At 44.0% G+C, this 22,968-nt stretch overlaps 1 protein-coding gene across 2 annotated transcripts in view; it reads left to right on the forward strand.

Moving 5' to 3' along the window:
- The window catches only part of efhc2 (EF-hand domain (C-terminal) containing 2), a 32,170-nt gene extending 11,577 nt beyond the window's left edge, over window positions 1-20,593 (forward strand). The window contains exons 8-17 of one of the 2 annotated variants that reach the window (XR_005641061.1): window positions 2,314-2,479; window positions 3,208-3,335; window positions 4,497-4,693; window positions 4,889-5,022; window positions 5,264-5,458; window positions 8,767-8,859; window positions 9,666-9,765; window positions 12,145-12,274; window positions 19,698-19,800; window positions 20,573-20,593. Coding sequence is in view for 1 of the 2 variants with exons in the window: in XM_039818726.1 (XP_039674660.1) it covers window positions 2,314-2,479; window positions 3,208-3,335; window positions 4,497-4,693; window positions 4,889-5,022; window positions 5,264-5,458; window positions 8,767-8,859; window positions 9,666-9,765; window positions 12,145-12,267 (1,136 nt within the window). In the remaining variant the exon portion in view is untranslated. Of the gene's footprint in view, window positions 1-2,313; window positions 2,480-3,207; window positions 3,336-4,496; window positions 4,694-4,888; window positions 5,023-5,263; window positions 5,459-8,766; window positions 8,860-9,665; window positions 9,766-12,144; window positions 12,377-19,697; window positions 19,801-20,572 lie in introns of those variants that run through there. The other variant, XM_039818726.1, reaches the window with a different exon arrangement.
- The last annotated feature ends 2,375 nt before the right edge of the window (window positions 20,594-22,968 follow it).

Below are 22,968 nucleotides of genomic sequence, written 5' to 3' on the forward strand. Positions count from 1 at the left end.
AAATGTTGTTTGTCAGTAGATGTGCCGGTTATTTGTGTGAAGGAGGCGGGTGCGCCCAGCATCATGTAAACAAACTGAAATAGAATAGTAAAAGGTTGTATGTTATATATATGTTGCATGTTACATTTCCACTGTTTGGAAACGAAAGCCCATTCCATTTTTCCTTTTCAGTTTTTGCAAGTCCTTCTGCTTCTTCTTCTCCCCTGGGAAAACACGGCCGCGTTGCATTGTGGTGTACGGGAGTAAAATGTTGGGTACGTCGTATGTACACTCAAATTAGCTGTGCATTTTGGGTATTTTATAGTGGACTATATAGTTAATGAGATTAGAGTTCGAACTCCACTACCAAATGGCGAACACACTATCAAGTGCACTATTTCCGTGATAAGGAACGATTTCCAACACTGTGGTCTCAGAAATAATGAAACACAAAGTTTATAAATATGAATTTATAATGTCAGTAGTTTTTCTGGTTCTGCTTTAGTGTTTCTAATATTTTAGAGTTTTGGTTGTTTTGGTCCACACAGGCGTTCAAATTAGCGTTCACACCGCCCCCAAACCAACCAGACTAGCCGTAGAAACGCTCCAGGGTCTCGGACCAAACAGCTCAGGTGTGAAAGCAGCCTCAGTAGCCTATACAATGTTCTGTTTACCTCGGTCACTCCTTGGTCAGTGGATATAAAAAACAATTTCAGGGTTCAGCAGCATTGTCCACCTGACAACAGATACTCTGGTCCTCCAGCACCGGTATTTCTCCATGCCGCCACGGTTAAAGGCACTGGGGACCACGAGACAGGGTTTTTTCCTGCCATTATAGGGTTTAGGTGCAGCACCCGAGCCGTTTTGGGCAGCACCTAAGCCAAATGAATGTAACTACAAGACTTTTATCAGATCTAATGATTGTTGTTGGACTTCTTCAGCAAGTTTTGTCTTTAAGCTTTTTGAGTGTTATTTATTTATTATCTGCTCTAGCTTTTTCCAACATTTTAGACACAGATATGGTGATAATACCAGTCCACATGATGTGAAAAAGAGACTCAAAACTACCACAAAGGGACACAAACCGACTACAAAGAGACGCCAAATGACCACAGAGACCCACAACAACCCTAAAGGAAAAAAAATAGGACCAAAAACAGACACAAACCGGCTACAAAGATACACAAAAACCCACAAAGGGACATAAATTGTACAGGGAAATAGCATTTTTTTTTTTACTGAAAAACATTACATTTTCTGGAGGAAGGACGCCTTCACCCCGCGGCCAAATGCGTTCACCTAAGGCTACATTTACATCGCTACATTCGCCAAAAGCGATCTCCGTGCACACAAGTGTTTTTAGCTCCAGTAGAAGAACTAATCTCTGTTTAAACTAACACTCCCAAACCAAAATATCTCATCAGCAGCGTGTACACTCCGCCGGCTGCTGGTAGTTGCCATGGTAACATTAGTAGCTTAGTCCATAGAAGGAGACGTCATGATCGATGAGACCCAATCAGGCGGATAAACATCAGTAGCAATAGCGTCAGTGTCGGCGTTGCCAAAGGTCTCCGTTTGCGGCCGTTGAGATGGCAACACAACCCCGCAGATTACCAACCAGAACGGGTCAGAAGTGTTTCCAAATGTCTCCGGTTTAGGGGCTCGGGAATGAGAGGGGGAAACAGCAGAGCAGGGGGAATGAGAGTGGGAAACGCAATAGCAGGGAGAATGAGAGGGGGAAATGCCAGAGCAGGGGGAATGAGAGGGGGAAACGCCAGAGCAGGGGGAATGAGAGGGGGAAACGCCAGAGCAGGCGGAAATGAGAGGGGGAAACGCCAGAGCAGGGGGAATGAGAGGGGGAAACGCCAGAGCAGGGGGGAATGAGAGGGAGAAACGCCAGAGCAGGGGGGAATGAGAGGGAGAAACGCCAGAGCAGGGGGGAACACCAGAGCAGGGGGGAATGAGAGGGGGAAACGTAGCAGAAGATGTTTGTTTTTTAACCAAAATGTAGCGATGTAAATGTAGCCTAAGTCTTCAACAAAGCAAGGGAAAACAATGCAAGATGAGAAACCCAAGCTGGTCCTGGATGTGTCTGCCACCCTGGGCTGCTTTTAGGGGCTCGCTTCATTAGTCACAGCAGTAAAGCAGGCGGAGCCCCCAGTGATGGAGGGTCCCGTCTGACTCGGAGAGGTCAGAGGTCAGACCCGGGCTGCCGTGCTCCTGCATGGATGGATTACCTGCTGCCCTCTGATCATTTTTACCTCTCGTCCTGTTTTTTTTTCCTTTCTTCTTTTTAAATGTTTTGTCTTCTCTTTTTCCTTCCTTTCCACGCAGAGGACTTCACCCCAGTGAGGTACAAAGCTCCCCCGGCCCCAAAGCCCCCGAGGCCCGTGCCCCCCTACAACGGCTTTGGCTCGGAGGAGGACTCGCTGAGCTCCTGCCAGGGCCTGCTGCCCAAACCCCCGCAGAAAGATTTCCACAAGTTTATGGAGAAAGACAAGTTGGTTGAGTTGTAGTCACCAGTGGTGGAATGTAACTAATTACATTTACTCAAGTACTGTACTTAAGTACAAATTTGAAGTACTTGTACTTTACTTGAGTCTTTTTCTTTTCATGCCACTTTCTACTTCTACTCCGCTCCATTTCAGAGAGAAACATTGTACTTTTTACTCCACTACGTTCATCTGACAGCTTTAGTTACTAATTACTTGAAAGATTACGTTTTTTTCAGCTGAAATGATTAGACCATTAAACACACAACTGTATTGATCGTTTCCAGTTCCTAAAACGTGAGGATTTTCCTGCATTGAGTACTTTGACTTTTAATACTTTAAGTACATTTTTGCTGATAATACTAACATACTTTTACTTGAGTAACATTTTCAATGCAGGACTTTTACTTGTAACGGAGTATTTTTACAGTGTGGTATAGGAGTAAAGGATCTAAATACTTCTTCCACCGCTGGTAGTCAGTAGTCAGTAGACAGTCACAATCAAATTACGTGTGTGTGTGTGTGTGTGTGTGTGTGTGTGTGTGTGTGTGTGTGTGTGTGTGTGTGTGTGTGTGAGAGAGAGAATGTGTGTGTGTGTGTGTGTGTGTGTGTGTGTGTGTGTGTGTGTGTGTGTGTGTGTGTGTGTGTGTGTGTGTGTGTGTGTGTGTGTGTGTGTGTGTGTGTGTCAGCCCCTGACTCTACTTTGTGTATGTCCCCCTAAATGTGGCCTCGACAGAAATGTGCTGAAGTTCTCTGCCAAGATGGTGACCGACGATCCAGTTGACAGCGAGCGGATGTTCATCATCTCCTTCTACCTCTGCGATGACTCCATCAGCGTGTATGAGCATTCTCAAAGGAACTCAGGTAAAAAAAACAAAAAAACAAACATATTTGGACCATATCTGCAGCACAACTGCTCCTAGGACTTTGAGATGCAAATCTATGACTCTCATGGTAAACATTAGGTTTCCATTTCCAGAATCTTTTGAAAACAAATGACATTTAGTTCATAGGCCATACTTTTTTTCATGGAACGAGATATTCCCATCACTGTAAATCAGTATCTGACAGTATTTATTTTTATTTGTGGTATGTCACAGGTCCAAAGACTGTTCAGCATGGCTCCAAAATGAGATATCCAACCACTGAAATATGATGTGAAACAAAACAATATGAGTAGTTAGAAAGTTTAAACATATTTCCAACATTAAATAAAAAAAATAAAGGCCAGTGCTTTTAAACTGTGGACCAGGAACCAAGTTACTTGTCAAGTTGTTTTTCAGAGAAATTAAAAAAAATGTGTAATATTTCATAGAGATGTTCCGATACCATTTATTGCTTACCGATGCCTGAACTTGGAAATCAGCCGATACCGACTACCAATCTGATACCAGCGTGTTAAAAATGCACATATATTATTATGTTTTAACCGCTGTATATTACTAACCCTGTATGGATGGGATATGATTGCCATCATTGCCACAGAACTGCCTTTTATTATCCAGTTTGACAGTGAGTCATAACGGAAATAGAACATAAATAAACTACTTTAACCCTCTGAGGTCTAAGGGCATTTTCAGATATCTTCTTAAATTCTCATTTTAAGGTTTTTTGCATATAACTGATCCCCGTGTGTTTCATATCAAAATGTTCAGAACAAACTCAGCTTTCTGTAAAGTGAGGCCCAAAATTGTTCCAGACCAACATATAAAGACTTATAAAGCTTAAAGCTGAAATATTTCTCAAATCTCTTGTGGAAAAATACCTACACTCAATTGTTTTGGTTCTTGAAATTAGTTTACAAACGTAGCATATTATATGAATAAAATAGTAAATATATCTAAAATAAAGATTTCGTAAAATATCTTTTTGAGTAGGAGTGTGTTACGTGGTATCGGATCGGTGCATTAACTCCAGTACTCGCCGATACCAATACCAGCATTTTAGGATACAGGTATCGGTATCGGAACATCTCTAATGTTTCAACGTCATCCTTCCCTCTCTCTCTCACACATGTTGCACCAGGCGTGCTCGGTGGTAAGTTTCTGGAGCGCAGCCGTGTAAAGAAGCCAGGCCAGCAGCTGTTTAAGAGCGAGCTGTCCGAGTACTTTACAGCTCAGGATATGTACGTCGGAGCGACCATCTGCATCAACAATTGGAACTTCCAACTTCTGGATGCCGATGAATACACCTTGAACTACATGGAGCAACGTGCTGAGGAGGTAGGGAGGGAACGGACTTTTGTTTGTTTCTTGTGGTTCTCTAAGCTTTATGCATCGAAGGTTTTGGAATCACAGGCAGTGGTGGTCTTTGGAGCAGATTGCTAGAGCTAACGTGATTACACAGCCTTCATTCTTTGGTGTTACTTAATGCTGTACGTAATTAAAGATTGCATGTTTGTGTGTGATTGTCCAAAGTTCCCCAAAGCCAACGTGGGAAACATCCTCAGTAAACTACGGTCCATTCAGGAGGAGAAACAGAGTGAGATCAAGAAGTTTCTGACTCTCAGTGACCCCAGCGACACTGGCTTCATCCCCTATGAGTCGTTCAGGTACAGTAATATACATATATAATACAGAAAAAATAGGTATTGTTCAATCTGTCCAGATGCAATAATATGTACTGAAGTGGAGGATATGAGTCTTCTTAGTTGGAGCAATAACTCACATTTAAATCCACCTGATACATTTGTAAGATCATAAAATGTAATTCCTGTTAACACTATAATGGTAATGATAAAATTTATGATACACTTTAATGGATGTGTATGCGTGTGCCTGTGTGCACAACAGGGGCCTGCTGACCGGCCTGGACTGCGGTCTGTCGGAGCACGAGGTGCTCATTCTGGGCCGATATTTCTCTGAGCGCACGCAGCCGGAGGCGGACGTGAGCCTGATGCTGGCTGTGGCCCAGGACTTCCTCAAGAAGAAGCACTTTGAAGAGCTCCCTGACATGGCCAGAGACTTCACACACCGTGACCAACAGAAGTAGGCGGCCACGTACACATATACGCAAGCCACACCCACACACAGATGTTAGCCGAAGACAAAATACTGTTGCAGCAGAAATGCACACAAACACGCACAAAGGTAGCGTCACAACGAGACATCAATCGTGCAGTCAGTGGCCCCATATCCCAGAGCGACGATTAGTTCCAGCAGTGTGAGAGTGGAGCATTGGAACCAGATGGACCCTGTATCGCATGTAGCTCTGCAGGCCAGAGGACACACACACACACACACACATTAGGGCTGCATAATATATCGTTTTTTTTGTTTTGTTATCGCGATATCAACTGTCGCAGTAAACACATCATGAAAGGCTGCAACATATCGCAAAAGACGGAGAGTTTTTGTGTTAGTTGAAAGAAAATAGTAGAAAGCTGTCGCTTTTTTAGTGGTGCCTTTTATATTTAATTCAATGTTCAATTTTTTCAATTAAAGAATGTTAGAAATGATTTCCTTTCAGTTGTTTTAAATTCAACAAGCAATTTGTTAATATCTATTTATTATTCTCATATGTTGCAGCCCTAACGCACACACACTCTTGGTCTCCTATGCTGTGTCTCAAATTGCGCTCTTCTGTACTTAACACTCGCTATTTTGAGGACATAGTGCGTTCACACTGACAAAGTGTGTTCCCACAGCCCTATGTTCCCACAGCCCAATGGTCCCACAGCCCAATGGTCCCACAGCCCTATGGTCCCACAGCCCAATGGTCCCACAGCCCTATGGTCCCACAGCCCTATGGTCCCACAGCCCTATGTTCCCACAGCCCTATGTTCCCACAGCCCTATGTTCCCACAGCCCAATGTTCCCACAGCCCAATGTTCCCACAGCCCTATGTTCCCACAGACCTATGTTCCCACAGCCCAATGGTCCCACAGCCCAATGGTCCCACAGCCCAATGGTCCCACAGCCCAATGTTCCCACAGCCCTATGTTCCCACAGCCCTATGTTCCCACAGCCCAATGGTCCCACAGCCCAATGGTCCCACAGCCCAATGGTCCCATAGCCCTATGTTCCCACAGCCCAATGGTCCCACAGCCCTATGGTCCCATAGCCCTATGGTCCCACAGCCCTATGTTCCCACATTTCGAAGATTTTTCTTAATATTAGGCCCTATGTTCCCACAGCCCTATGTTCCCACATTTCTAGGACATTTTCAAAATTAGGTTTTGTGTTCCTACATTTCCCTTCAAGGGTTAGGGTGGGTTAGGGGTTAGGCGAACATAGGGCCTAATTTTGGAAAAAAATCTTAGAAATGTAGGGCTGTGGGAACATTGGCACGCTCCCTCCGCCCAGCTGCAATTTACCATTAAACAGAAGAAGAGTCATTTCCAGTCTGTGCATAACGGCTGTGCGCGATTTGAGACATCACTTCCCTTTTGACTGCACTGCACAAGTGTACACAGTGTACTACATGTAAGTGCACTCATGAAAAGTGTCCGTGTTGAGTAGGGTATCATTCAAAATAGTTTGATACCGATACCAATACCGTGACTTTGATACGGGTTCCTAAACAATACTGTTTTCGACACCAATTTTGTAAAATCCATTTTAACAAAAAGAAATGACAACATTACACATTACGGCACACATCTTATAATTTATTGTTCAGCTCCTATACTACGTGAGCCCCGTCTATGTGTAACGTAGAGTTTTTCCTATGTGTCTCTGCGACGTGTAATGTTAGACAGCCAATCACAGACATTTTTAGATCTTGGTAGAAGCATGATGCATGCCTATTGGCTCACTGACTCTGATGAGATTTAGTCCTTAGCTATTGATATTTAGTTTTGAATGACAAGGCATCTTTCTCGTTACTTAACAGGCAATTCAGGCGGTGCCCCAAAAAGTACTGAATTCCAGGACCCAGCCCTAGAATTGAGACACACTACTTGTGTCTGTCTCCCTAGCTGTTGCCTTTCTTCTCTTTTTGTGCATAAAATCACATTTGTAATGCCTGTACACTACATAGAACCAGCCCTACCACTGTAGTAGACCTTTAACATGGGTTGGGTTAGAGCAATGGAGGATCAACAGAGCCACGAGGTTAAGCTGACTTGTCTGTGTCTGTGGCTGTGTTGACACTCTGTTAGCGTTGGATTGTTCATCAACATCTCTGTAATGAAGACGGTATGACGAGAATGGCATCGACTGTGGACAACAACTGTGGTCTGGGAGGACAAGCATCCTCTGTTTCACACACACACACACACACACACACACACACACACACACACACACACACACACACACACACACACACACACACACACACACACACACACACACACACACACATTGTCTTCTTAGAAATTCCGATTGAGACATTTTTCTATTAATAATATATTGATTATAAGAGTGGTGGTCTTGCATTGCCAGACCTATCTCCACAGCCTTGTGGAGTAAGGTCTGGGTAGTCCACAGATGCATTCTGGGATAGGAGAAAAAAACTCTCTGGGTTGTTTGCATTTCTTTAAACCAATCACAATGGTCTTGGGCGGCGCTAAACTCCAGACGCAGCGGCTGTGTTTTGGTGGAACATTTGCACCCCTCAAAAGAAAACGCCACATACAATATTAAATGAAGTGAACTGTTGACACAACACAGTAAGGTGAGCTATTTAAATGAGCTGATACGTGGTTAAACCTCATTAGCTTTTACCAGTATATCGCCATGTGTACTTGGTCCACAGCGGTCCCACCAATCGTCCCAAAACGTCCCAGTTAAAGAGGAAACGCCCTAAAGATATTCTTTGTAAATCTTTACAATCATTCCCTGAAAGAACCAAGCAGGACTGCCTTGTTGCACGATTCACATTTCCTTCAAAACTTGATATTATCAGCGTGTAGCCTTCTAGCTCGAAGGTTGTTGTTGTTTCCCGTAGCGAAGGGATTTTGAGAACGGCGACACGCAGAGAGAGAGGAAGGAGAGGGGGCAAAGCTGATGTCAGGCTTTATCCTGGAAATGAACTTCCTTTGATCCAGACTATAAGAGTGGTAGCTTTTTAAAATATCAACCAAGTCCAACTATTGTGCTGCTGGTGGTATTTTTGCTCTGATCTTATGTGTTCAACCTGTCAGCACTGACTAATGATGACATCCTGCTCAGTGGTAATAAAAAATATCCTAAAGCGGGGATTGTTTTCAGTTTAGGGCAGATTCTAGCCTCTAAGGACCATGTGTATTTTCTTTGAGCTTTATTCAAATAACCCATGAATAGGCAAGGGGCCAGATGAGTTTTTTTTTTACGTTGGATACCCATGTCTCTGCTTTTCTTTGTGTCTCCAGGACTGGCCGTCTCTCCACCAAAGAGACGAGGACCATCTGTAAGGCCTTCAAGCTCCCCCTGCCTGAGACGCTGCTCGGAGGTCTGCTCAGCGTGTAAGAGCCCACTAATCACCGCACAGTTCAGGGTAGAACAGTTCGAGGTCCCTCTGCGTTTGCAGAATGATTTTGAATGATTCTTTTCCACCCATTGTAAAGTATAGCCCTAGTTCTTTCCCCAGAAAACTTTCTTGACATGGTTGAAAAATCTCTGAACTAGGGGTGGTGAAAAGATCGAAAAATCACATATGTGATATTTTTTGTGACAATTTTAGAATCGATTCTTGTCCCTAGAATCTGGATTTTATTTTTATTTTTTTTATGCCAATGATTGACCTAAATATTTTCTGTTTATAAAGTACCGCCGACAGCGACTACATCTTATCTATTTCTAGCAAAACAGCGAAAGCACACAAAGCAGCAAATGCATTTTGTGTCGTTCTTTACAGATGAAATAAATGTCAGACTGACTGAATGACATGTGATGTTCAGTCTTCTTAGAAAACAATCAGTTTTTTAGAAATGTCTCATGACATATTGTCTCTAGAAATGTCTTATTCAACTTTTGTTTTTATTAAAGAAGGAAAAGAAAGTCTCAATACTGTTGAATTGTAATACTTCTAGAATCACGATAAATTAAAATTGCAATACAAATCCAATCGGCACCCATGTATCGAATCCGGACAAAAGCATATCATCCCAGCCCTACTCTGAACCAGCATTTAGACCCAATACCACTAAAAAATGACGCATTGGAAGAAAAGCAAAATAGCTTCATTTTAATCAAGCAGAATAATATTTTTGTTGTTCTAATTTCTAAATAATATGCACCTGTTTGTAATCTGGATGCATGTCTGCTGTAGGTTTGCAGATGGGGATGAGATTGACTACCACGCCTTCCTGGCTGGCATTAACTGGGTAGAGCATCATGCTCCCCCAGTGATGCCCGAAGACACTTTAAAGGTAAGAGAGAGCAACCACAGTAAAACGTGTCAAACAAAAAGCAGCAGAAAAGTAGGGGAGAGAAAAAACTTTTTTAAATTAGAGTGAATCAGAAAAGCAGAGTAAGTGATTTCCCGGTGTGTGCAAAGATTTTTTTTATAGTTGTAATTGAAAATGAATGTACATTTTACCCCTACCTGGTATGACTCAGGGGATAAGTGAGCCAAAAGCAGAATCAAGTGAGTGGGAAGGAACGGTCAAATGGACAGGAGGACAATTTATTGTGCACAGAAAATGACATGAAAGAGAAAGCGAGTCGCACACACACACACACACACACACACACACACACACACACACACACACACACACACACACACACACACACACACACACACACTCACTCTCACACATACAGACAGACAGACACACACACACACACACACACACTCACTCTCACACATACAGACAGACAGACACACACACAGACACACACAGAGGTGGTCAAAAAGGAAGGAAGTAGCTCCTCTGTTCATCTCTCGTGCGTTTTTAATCTTTCAAATGTAATGCTAATTTAGCATGCTTTACCACAGCCGAGTCTAAGCAGAAACAGGTGAGCAGCAGAGATATAAACCATGGCACGGCAACAAAGGGAGGCTTGCATGGATAGAATGAATGTGGACTTAATCTGTGAGTGTGTGTGTGTGCCTCTCTGTTTTCCTCTGGTACCGTTTCCAGCTGCTCTTTTCTCAGCCCAAAGTAGTCGCTTCTTCCCTGCTCAACTCTGTCCCCCTTAAAAAGCTCTAAGGCGAACCCCCGAAAAAAAACAACTAAAAATGGCCACTGAACCTTGTGCATCTTTGGAGGTGTCACGAGTTTTGCGTCTCACAGTGAGGCGGACACAACAGGAATGTCATGTTGACCCACCCAGATTGACTGGGCCTGTGATGGTCTCTAATGAGCCTTTTTGGTCTTTGCTGCAATCCGTATGCAGTTTAGTATTGCCAGTTTTCCTGTTACCTCTATTATTTTCTTTCTATTTATTATATTTAACAATCGTGGGACCAAATCAAAAAATTCTCCTTCACAGAAATAGCTAAATTGCATTTGATCAGAAAATGTTTTTTTTGCCAAGTAACACTTAAAAGAATTTGCCCAGATATTAAAAGGAAATAAACAATACGTGTAAACGAAATAACATAAATAAAGAAATACGTACAATATAACGGTCTTAACAATAAACAAGAACTGCAAGCAGTTTTGACGGGGTCCAAGCCTCCCTGGCGCGAGTCGGCCCCGAACACCCGTGGAGCCCGCGAAAGCAGAACCCAAACCGCGGCGGCGGGCGAGGCAAACGTCAGGAAAAACCGCGGGGCGTGAGCTGCAAGGTCTGTAGTAAATTGCAATTGCAAATTTCTCATTTATGTTAATTGAGTTACAGTCTGAAACACGTCTACCTTGATTATTGCGCCCCCTTAGGGCCGATCTTTTCCAAAATCTTTTCTTTTTCGAAAAAGTAGGTTTTGCACATTTCGTGATTGTGCAAATAACATTCTTTGCGGAAATGGGCATGGCCTATGTCATGTGATTCAGCTTGATTCAACAAACAAACGTGTGGATGTAAGTTTTTTTTAAATGTGCGATGTGTAAAAACGCGTTTAATGTCATTATAGTGCCACCTAGTGGTTCACATGTGTGCCTTTTTGGTTTGTGAGTCGTATGAGCCAGTGTCCATCTACCCTAAAAAAAAAATTTAAGTTGCTCACGTTAGTTTAAGAGGTGAATCCAAACAAAATTTTACCTCCCCAGCATGTACGGTTTAGGCTGCAGCGGCACTTTTGGCTACGGAAAAATAAGAAAAAGCATAATCTTAGCGATTACAATAGGGTTCCCTGCCCCCTCGGACTTGGACCCCTAAAAAAGAAGTCTGTGGTGGTGTGGATCCCGGGGCCTTGTTAATGGGGCCGACTGAAGTCGGGAAGAAGCATTTTTTGAGGCGTCAGGTTTTGGTCTTGATGGACCGCAGCCTCTCGCCCTCCTCCTGTCCTCTAATGTTAAAAAAAAGTTATTTTGTGTTGTCCGTATAAGGTTTAATCAGTCTAATGGAGGTTAAGAACAACACTCATTTTTAAAACGTTTAAGCAAAGCAGTGTTATTTACATAGCACATTTGTTACACACTGACAAGGTGCTTTTTATCAAGTTTTATGGAGGACATAAAACAGAGTAAGACAAATACAGCAAAAATAAAGCAGAGCTCTATCACAGAGAGACCATAACAAAGGAGAGCAGCAAATACTAAATATCTAAAGTAGAGACTAAAATAATAGAATTATTGTCAACACTGAAACCGTAGTCCGAGTTGTGCAGTGACTTGTGTATTCCTGTCGTCTGTCTCCAGTTTGATGTGAATGCGAGGTCTGACGGCGGTGGGGCTACGGTGAAGCACGTCAACTACTCTTCCCTTCTGAGGGACGTTTTCAACATTACCTCCAACAACGCTGAGCCAACAGCCGCCACGTAGACACAAAGTGGGAGTTCAAATCAGCCACACACACACACACACACACACACACACACACACACACACACACACACACGCTTTTTCCTCAATTAAAGAACATGTAACATCAGCTAACCAACGCCTGTGTTTTCATTGGGTGTCGTGACGGAGATGTGTAAAACTACAAACGGGTGGGGTAGTGTGTGAAATGAAAGTTTGTTTTCTTGTCTGTGAATAATTTGGCGGTAATAAGCTGCTCAAGCGTAAACTAACACAATCCAGTTAACTTGAGAGTTAATGCTTTAGGGGGGGAAAAGTTATGAGAACGCAGATGCTTTTTGATGTGCTTGTGTGTGTGTGTGTGTGTGTGTGTGTGTCTGTCTGTCTGTCTGTCTGTCTCTGTGTGTGTGTGTTTATATGAGTGGGTTTGAATCCCTCCGAGACAGGGTAAAAGACACAAGGCGTTAGAGCAGAACTATATTTCAGCTCTGGGGCAGCATGTGCTCACACACACATTATGATTACAGCATATTACACTGTATCCTCCAACACTGTGCAGAGTTGATGAGGGGGGGAAATTCCTTGGAATAAATGATGTGTGCTAAACGTTGACTGTACGTTGTGGCTACATCTACCGACAACACTAGGTCTGCAACCATAACGATTACTTTCATTGTCTATTATTTTCTCGATTAGTTGTTTGGTCCATAAGATGTGAAGAAGAAGATAAAATGTGGATCATTGTTTCCCAAAAGCCCAATGTGAAATGTCTCGTTTTGTCCACAACTCAAAGATATTCAGTTTACTGTCACAGAGGAGAGAAGAAACTAGAACAATATTCACATTTAAGAAGCCACATAGATCATTTTGACCTATTTTTCAAGAAGAAATGGCTCAAACCGATTAATTGATTGTCAAAACAGTTGCAGATTAATTTAATAGTTACAACTAATCAATTCATTGTTCAATATGTGCAGCTCTAAACAAGATGGAATCCAATAGGTCTGGAAGCCACCGATAAAGATTAGCTGTAATGAGTCCAAAAGCCAGGAAGTGTGTTCAGGCCACACAAACCTTTATCGTCAGGGCTAAATCTCACATGTTGAGTTGGAAAAGTGAAAAGCAAAGAGTTATTTATTATTGCAGTATCAGTGGTTTATGGTTGATGACAGTTATGGGATGTATTCTCTCATATTAATAGGATGAAAACATACAGAGAGGTTGGAAGGAGTGAGCTATTCAGAGGGCTGATTTACAAGGAACTAGACCCTGATTATGTGTTTGGCCGTCTGTGTGTGCGTGTGTGTTAGACTATAAAAAGGCACAGGTTGTTCAGGTTGAGGCGCCACTGTAATCAGAGCCTGCGTTGCAAATTCTAGTAAGGGGATGAGTCAAACATTATGTAATCAACCACCCAATCCCCCACTATGTTACCAACACACACACACACACGTCCTGCCTGACCCCCTTCACACTGAGCACAGAAACAGTGCATTACATCACCGTGGGCATTATCAGGTCCTCTCTGTCTGCTTTCACACATACTAAAATATTAGCTTCCCAAGTCACCTGCCGCCAAAACACAAAGGGTGACATCGATGCGGTTGCAGGGAGCTTCCCGAGTGCCTACTTGGCCTTATTTATTTTTTTTGGCCTTGGGAAGCACGCTGCGAGAGAGGGAGGACAGCGAGGGAGAAACTTCGACACCCCGCCTCCCTCCTCTCGTCAGTCTCTCCGTCTCTTTGCACCCACGCATCCCATTTTCTGCCCTGTCATGCTCTGTGGCACAGCAACAGCAAACTGAATGAGTTGCATCCTCATCATTGGTCTCTGAATATTCCGGCTGCAACTTATCGTGTACAGAGCACCCTTTAGGGTTAGACAAATAGTATGTTGGTTTTCACATGTAGTGTCAATTAAAGGATAAGGCTGGTCACGAAATCTAATAATATGACCAACACTAACCTGTGTTTTTCAGCACCAGTGCAATGAGGTGTTTTTAATAGTTTTTGGACAACAATGGGGTCCTTTGGCGCAGAGGACGAAGATATATCGGGCTTTGATACACAGGTAATACTTGGTTTTGGTCTTTTGATTGGATTTGTTGACATGAAGAATATCACCAGCCTCATCCTTTAATGTTTCTTTCTTTATTAAATATAAGATACAGGGGTTTCAGGGTGGTTACACCATGGGATTGTCACATTCCAGTGAATATGTTTAAAGAAGACCTCTTATATATTGTTTTCAGGTTCATACGTATTTTGTGTTTCTACTCGAACATGCGTACATGCTTTAATGTTCAAAAAAACACTTATTTTTTCTCATACTGCCCATGGCTGCTGCACCTTCATTCCCCCTCTGTCTGAGACACTCTGCTGGAGCGCCTGTCTCTTTAAGACCCCTCCCCCCCCCCCTCCCGAAAAAGCCCAGCCTGCTCTGATTGGTCAGCGTTTCCGTATCTCCAGAGTCTCCGCAACTTTTGTTCTTCTGCCGCTATCTCTGTACAGTCCGTTGCAGACAGAGACTGACTACAAGTATATAGCGAGACTTTATATCGTCAAAAATCACCATTACGGGCTTCTTAACCACAACTTACACAACCGGACATGTTCAAGCAGGAATGTGATCCGAAATTCGAGAGAAATTAACAACATCGGCAGCCAAGATTACAACTTTCCCGGCATTAGCGTGTAGCTAGGCCCACATGTAGCTAGCAGTGGATTGTAATGGTAATTTCACCGTCAAAAATCGCTAAAGAAAGGCTTCTAAACCAAAAACTACAAAACCGAAAACGTGCCATCAGGAACGTGATCCGAAATCTGGGGGAAATTAACAACATCTGCAGCCAAAATTACAGCTTTCCGTGGCGTTAGCACGTAGCTACATGTGGCAGGATATGTAACGTGACCACATGTGAAAAACCAGCTCGGTATGATAGAATACGGAGCCAAGGGTGGAAAAAAACTGTTGAAACCTGAGCATTCAGAACAATGAAATCTGAGGTTTTGGCTCACAGGGATTTCTTTTAGATACGTTTACGTCATTATGTGAGGCTTTGGACACGTTTAACACAAATGTCCAACATTGCAACATTATAAACATGACAGGAAATAAAGAAAAGCATAATAGGTCTCCTGTCACAAGGAATATTCTAAACAGAGAGACACAAGCAGGGAAAGACCTTGAATGATTGTAATGCAGCATGTTGATGTGAATGCACATAGTTTATGCAGCTATTATGTAGACAGTTTCATTGCCTTTATTGGATTTTATTGACATTGGTCTACATGCTGTATACGTTGCCATTCGGCATCTGTCCACGTGCAAGAAATCATTTGTCGCCGCTCAACCATCACGTTGACTAACGTGAATTGAATTTTGCACCAAACGCAGGGATAAATACTGTCATGAATCACCGTCCCCGACGATGTCTCGTCTCAGCACGCCATGTTTTGTTGATGTGGTCTTGAGTGACTGCTTTCTTCCGTCTTCTCTGGCTCCAGTCAGAGAAGTAGAACATGGAGGCTCGTTGTAAAGAATCTAGCTCTCTTGTTCTCGCTTTGCTTTACTGCTGCTCTGCTCAGGACCACTGCACTGTAAAAAACGATATACAGGAAGGTCATGAATGTCTCTCGGGTTAAGAGGATCTAAGTGTGCACATGCAAGTGTGCGTGCAACGCGCGCGTATGTTTGTGTGAACGCACGCGAGGGTTAATGCAAGTCTGATGGAGTCATGGCTAATCTATGAAGTCTAAACAGATATCTGAGAACAAGACGGGGGAATGTTTCTGTTTACTGGCTGCGTGCCTTTCTTTTCTCATGACAACAAATCCTAAACCTGGAAGCACACAGACACACACACACACACACATCACAGAGCACCTGCGTTCAGATGTTTTTCTCAGAACTGTTCCCCCTGAGCAGCAGTTTTTTGGCCCTACAGTTCACTCTGAATAACCTTCTGTCAGTGGATATCTCAATGTAAGTCTCACGTTATAATTTATCTGCTTCAGTTGGTTTATACACAACTTAAAACCCCAATTTGTATAATATATAATAAAATAATATCTTTCCATTCAAAACTGAAAGGTTTGATGAATAATTTAGCAGATTTAAGAGTCTACAGCCATGTCATCAGCTCTGTAGATTTGCACTAAACACAATGTAGAATGGGAATAAAGGGAATGTCATTAGTTTTGCAGGTAGAGAGGCAGAGCAGAGCGCATTGCGTCAAACTCTGAAAGCCACGCCCATCGGAGGGAAGAAATATCAGCGCCACAATATGCAATTAAGGGCTGAAATGCTAACAAAGTGCCTGTAGCTAACTAAAAACATCAGATTTAAGCATGTCAAAGGATTATTTTAGCAACCTATGTCTATCCAGAGAGGACAAGTTAGCTGTTAGCAAGGGGGTAAGCCTCTCTTCAGAACTCGAACCTCCTATGGCGCCATTTTGATGCTACCAAACGCTCACCCGCCATTAGCATCCCATTGACTCCCATTCATTTTGACGTCACTTTGACAGTGAATAACTTTACATCTGAAGCGTTTAAAGACTCTGTTTGTCCATTGTTTATTTCTAAAGAAACACGACAATGTATAAAAGGCTCCATTACCTTGTACCTCACATTATGGCTCCGTAGCAGACGCTTTTATAAAAATAGGCTAACGATTGTGTCATAACCACGCGACTTACTGTCACATAGTAGAGGAATTACCGTATAGTACAGGAGAAGCTCACATTAGCTGTTTAGGTTTAGCACGCTTATCGGCCTTCGTCAGTTGGGGCAGTGTCAAAACAGCGTTGACAGTTAATTAGTTAACATTCAAAGACACGGACATAACATTAACACAAACTTGGTGGGGGAGATATCACGACAAATCAGAAACTCATCCTCTCTCTGCTGACTCTCGTCTCTCAGACTCTCTCTGTTCTCTGTCTTCTTCATTTCTGCTTTTTTTGCTCTATGACATAAGTAGGCCACACCCACCCCAGCTGGCGGCCAATAAACTAACCTGTGGATTATGACGTGACAGTCGCTAGCTAAAAGCAAAATCAGATTTAGGCATGTCAAAGGATTATTTTAGCAACCTATGTCCACCAGAGAGGACAAGTTAGCTGTTAGTAAGCTAATGTTAGCTATGTGTTAGCATAGCTTTCTGATTCATCCACATTCCACTGTAACACAAGTTGCATCGTGTCAAAATGCTTTAGCTTAAATTACAGAAATATAGTTAGCATAAAACTGACATTTGGATATTTGACCTGCACACGTAATGTCGGGCATAACGTTACGTTAGTGTCAGGAACCCTCTTCCCATTCTTGAAGACACTCTGATTCGGCCAAATCGTCAAACTCGAGGCTTCAAAACGGTAGCGCGCAATCCAATGGGTGACGTCACTGCTGCTCCGTCCATTATTTTTACAGCCGGTGGTGTCTAGTTACTTGTTGGCGTCTCACCAGAAAGAAGTCAGTCAGTTGGAGCCCGTAAATGTCTCAGGAGGGCTGTAGAAAAGATGGAGCAGCCTGCTAAGTGTTCTCCGTCTGGGACAAAGTGAAGGCCCTCTGTAACGGCGCTTCTTTAGCGATGAAGAGTGTTTAGCAGACTGTTTTTGGCCGCTCTCCCTCATTCCAGTAATTCCTCAGTGCCTATGGGCATTGGCACAGAGAGAGGGCTAAGGCTTAGACCCCGTTCTGCAGGGTCAGCCACTGCCCCGGGTCCACATGGGGAAACACTTAGCGTCTCTCTGATTATTCCATATCTCCCTCTATCTCTGTCTCACTTTTTATCCCTTTCTTTCTCCACAAACCCCACCACCACCCAGGGCTGCTGTTCTCATTGCACATGCAATATCATGCACATGACTATGCGTATTTTGTGTGCTAAGATCGTTAAGCTACACTTCGGTCTGCACTCACTGTGTCCTCAGCGCCGTCTCTGATACCGTTGCGTTTTATTCCTGTCCTAGACGTTCTCCCCTGGTTCTGAGCACTTGTACTGGCTAACCGTGTTTCCCCCCTGAAGCCCCAGAACTCCATCAAACATCAGTTGTCTTTGGCAGCTGCTGTGACATTACTTTACCTGGTCAAGAAAAGAGAACGTTATTCTACACCGGCTGTAAATTACAAGTACGGGACTTTCTTCGTGAGGTTTTGGGCTCCCAGTGGAGACCATTTTTGAGGCAAACACAACTGTTTTTCTGTTGCACACCGGTCCACATAAATCTCCCAAAATTATAGCGCGCCCCTCCCCCCCCCTTTTTTTCTTGTAGCTTAAAATAAGACTGGAAATCAATCAAATAAATGAAGACTGAATCTGTCTGTGCACGGTCAGTCAGTCCACAGCTTTGTGCCTCTCACAGATAATACGAACTGGCTTAAAATAAGCTTTCCTGCACTGAATTTAAGAAGAGAGAGCTTTAGTTGGAAACTGACAGAGAGAGATATTTAACTCTTTGGTTAGGGGACCAGAGTTTTACTGTTGTATCAGCCTAAATTCTTGTACAACGGAGCAAAGACAACCATGGCTAGCGTTTAGGGTTAGGGTTAGGGAGACCATGCCCATAGGCCAGCAAATGTGCGACTGAACTGCGACGTGACCCTGCCCTGCTAATCCTCTTCTGATGAGGAGATGACTCACGTCACTTCAGGTCCAGTCACATCTCAGTTGTTGGCGCTGTTGGGGACAGCGCGTCGGACCGCCTACAGCCAAGGTGGGACGTGTTCGAGACAGGGACGACTGCCACGTCACCCTCTGTATAGTCACTGGCTGTTGACTTGCAGATGAAACAAAGGTGCAACCTGACCTGCGGCCTAATCACTAGTGTGAACAGCCACGGGGTATGTTCCAAAAAAATGCTTACCGGGCGGTGACACATCACTAAGACGGACTTGTATTCAGGTAGAAATTTGGATAAACAGTGGAGGAAGTTAAAGGGTTTTATCGTAATCAGGAAAAAAAAAGCTTTCAACGGCCGTCACGTTACTTTCCATTGACTCCCATTTATTCGACTGTCGCTACAGAAAGTGAAAGCTCTTCTACAAGTTGTCAGAAAGCTGCTTTTGCGGCGGTATGTCTCAGTGAATCCCCTCCTTTTCGCTCAATCTATCTTCTGTTGTCTCCTGGCGGGGTTTTGGTTCCCACCCGCTCTCTGCCTCTCACCCCACCCTCTTCTCCTCAGCATATGGGATTCACATTTGGCTTCGCCGGGCCCGTTTTCTTAATGTGATGTTATGATACATTATCTGAAGCCATTTACATCCTGTCACGACCTCTCATGCGGACACAAGCCGAGTAAGCCAAGGACAGGAAGGTCATATTCTGTCCAGGTGAGTTACGGCCGTTTAATTTGACACTGTTCGCAGTGGTGATCATTTACAAGGCCTGAAAGTGTAATCAAAACACAAACTGTGCTTACGTGGGTCTCTCGCTCTCTTTCTCTCCAGGAGCCTGTTTGGTGGTGTATAGGCTTTCACCCTCTCCTGCTGCCGGCTGTAAATCGCTTCTGTCGAAGGTGTGCGTGTGCATGCGTGAGGGGGGGAACAGAAGGTGAGAGATTTGGGGGTCAGCCGAGGTCTTTCAGGTAATTGTGCTTCTTAAACTTTTGACCCACTAAGCCCTACTTAGTGTGGTGCTTGCGCCCCTTATTTCCCCCGAGAGTTTTGGCTCTGCATACCAGGACCTGTGTGTGTGTGTGTGTGTGTGTGTGTGTGTGTGTGTGTGTGTGTGTGTGTGTGTGTGTGTGTGTGTGTGTGTGTGTGTGTGTGTGTGTGTGTGTGTGTGTGTGAGTGAGATACAATGAGTGTCTGAACATATGCTGGTAGCCTCACACAGCTCTTGTTATTCTTTTTCACCTATTATGGCATTGCATTCAGTGTTTCGCACACACTTTTTGACCGCCCTTTTCTATCATTTAATCAGGCTTTAAAAAAAATAATTAAAGATTAGATTATTTTGTCATGTTGTGCTCCACGTCCTGTCTGTCCGTGTGAGGCATGTTGAAAGAATTCATCCTCAGTACTTCGGCACGAGATGATGTGACTTGTTTGTCTGCGTTCTTCTTTCCCCTCTCGATTCTTCTGTACGCTCCAATCAGAGGATCGTACCTTCGCCATCAGTCAGTTTTTTGGATATCACACTGCTCATTTTGGTAACTTATAAATGGCTTAAAAACACCCAAACTGCTAACATTCCAGAAATGCTGAGAAAAAGAGCAAAGCAACCGATGTCACCTATCGCTCGTTGTCTCAGAGTAACAGTGATGCCTTCCCTCATTATGAGCTTTCCATTCATCATATTTTGTCTCCTTTCCTATCTTCAGGGTGTCTGTCTTCATGTTGAGCCATGTGAGAGTGATTGATGAGGTGGCTGCTCTGCGCCAGGCTCCATTGCTGTATGTTTTCGTCGTTTTTTTTCCCAAACACACAGGCACAGCACCGACATGTAATTGTTTACAGATGAAGACAAATAATCCAAAATGAAAACCGAGTGACTCGTGCTAACAGTTGACCCCTCTGGGTCCTGTATATTTTTTTTAAAAAGTGAGTAATGAATGCATTTGCTTTTTTCTCTCTTCGTATATCGTGCGTGAGAAACCACTGTGTGAGTGAAGCCGAACATGCTCTGTGCTGTTTGTTTTTCTTTCGTCGACATATCCAAGCGTACATTTAACTTTTTTTACTTGGCAGGTGGAGGACAATCGCAGGTTTACGCCACAGATGCTCCGATCAGGAGCAGATTGCTGAGGTGAGTTATTTAACTCCTCTTCTTTCCCCTCGCTTCCTCCCCCTAAAACACCACCCCACAACCCTCCCACCCCCACCATGTCAGGGTTGGAGAAAGCGCGAGAAAAGGAAGGCCGCAGGGGCCAGTTGTTTTTAAATAAACTAAATCTGCTAACAGTTTTATAACCCTGACCTCGTAAAACTGGCTGCAGCTTTTGGTCAGCTCTCTGCTGATGGGGCCGAGCTGAGCCATCCAGGCCTGGAATTCCCATTTGCCGCTGCGGAGCGTGTCGGTGCGTCAGCTGGTGTGTGTGTGTGTGTGTGTGTGTGTGTGTGTGTGTGTGAAGAGAGAGAGGGAGGGGAAGGGCGTATGATATACGATTGCTGTGTCACGATCCACATGTGACGACCGTCCTCACAGGCAGAGCATCCAGGCTGCTCCCTCTTTCTGGTGATTTCCCTGTTCAGGAAAAAGTGAGAGAGTGTGTGTGACTGTGGGACAGAAGAGAGAGAGAGAGAGAGAGAGAGAGAGAGAGGTGAGAGGGAGGGAGGAGAGAATAGCGCTCAGACAATCTGTGTGTGCGTGCGTGAGAGAGAGGTGGGAACCGGGGGAGAGAGGAGCTGGCTGGGAAACAATAGTTGAACAACAAATCCAGTGTTGCGTACAGGATCTCAGCCTCTCTCTGGATACCTCTGCTGTCTTTCTGCCGCCGGGCGCCGAAGGTAAGACCGCCAGCCTGGGAGTCACACCTCAGAATCAGCACACTCTCTTCCTTCTTTAAAACCCAATATGCTGACGATATATTCCGTTCTCTGGCTTCTTTTTTTGACAGGCCCGTAGAAGATTTCCCTGTAAACTACTACAGGCTGGATGTGAGATAATGTTGCATGTTCTTTTATGCGTTTTTTTTTGGGGGTGTTTACGTCGCTGTACGTGCGTGACACACGGCCACGCTCGCACGGAGTCCGAGTTAAACTTCTGCTCCCCCCTTTTTCTTTGCTGCACATCCCCTTCGCTCAGGTGCACATTCCTCTTTTATTGCAGGTATTTTCTGCCCCGCATGTGTCCAAGAAAACTGCAAGTGGTTGTGATTAGGAAAACAGTGTGACATGACGTGTAATAGGAGGAAACATGTTTGTGTTGGCGCTGGTGGATTTGCTAATCAGGCACTGACAGGGAGGGCTGGAAGGATAGTGGAGCTCGCAGAGCTTCTAGGGAGTGTGTGTGTGTGTGTGACGGAGCATGAGGTTAATAGCTGTGTGAATATGTTTGGATATGCACGGATATGTGTTTTACAGGTGCGTGCGTTTATGTCTGTGAGTGTATGATTGACTTGGCGTGTTCTGTTGGGGCCCTGAGGCTGCTGGCTTATGCTCGAAGGAGATGATGACAGATATAATGGACTCTGTGGTAGGTAGGAGGAGGAGGAGGAGGAGGAGGAGGAGGAGGAGACGAGCTACCACTTCCATCTAACTGAGAAGGAGAGGCGTGCATGTGTGAGCGAGAAGGTGTTTAAATGAAAGATGAAGTGGCTACAATAATAAGAGAGAGGGAGGTAAGAGAAAACGGAGAAAGAGACAGGAACGGTGAACCCTTTCGGAGGACACGCAGTGCCAGAGGAAGGACGTAATAAATAGGAGAAACAGAATGAAACTGAGATGTGTAAGGGGGGGGGGAGAAGAGGAGAAAGAGGGCTGGAGGAGGTGAGAGTGACAGAGAGTCTGACACAAAAGGAAGAAAAAACAACAAAAAAAAGAGGAAGAGATCGAGACCGTGCGATGCAAACATCCCTCCAGACATCCCTCTCCACTTCCAGTGACACCAGATGAGAAACAGTTTGTACAGTCAGAAACTGTCTGTGTTTCTTTTGTGTTGTTCTTCAGTCTGCATCCTCGCCCTCAAACCAAAAGTCGCCTCTGAACTATTTGGAGAAGAAGAAGAAGAAGAAGAAGAGAAAAAAAAAGGCGAGGAAGAGGAGTGGGAGGTGTGTTT

This window comes from Perca fluviatilis, chromosome 12, assembly GCF_010015445.1.
Source record: "Perca fluviatilis chromosome 12, GENO_Pfluv_1.0, whole genome shotgun sequence".
NCBI classification, from domain to species: domain Eukaryota; kingdom Metazoa; phylum Chordata; class Actinopteri; order Perciformes; family Percidae; genus Perca; species Perca fluviatilis.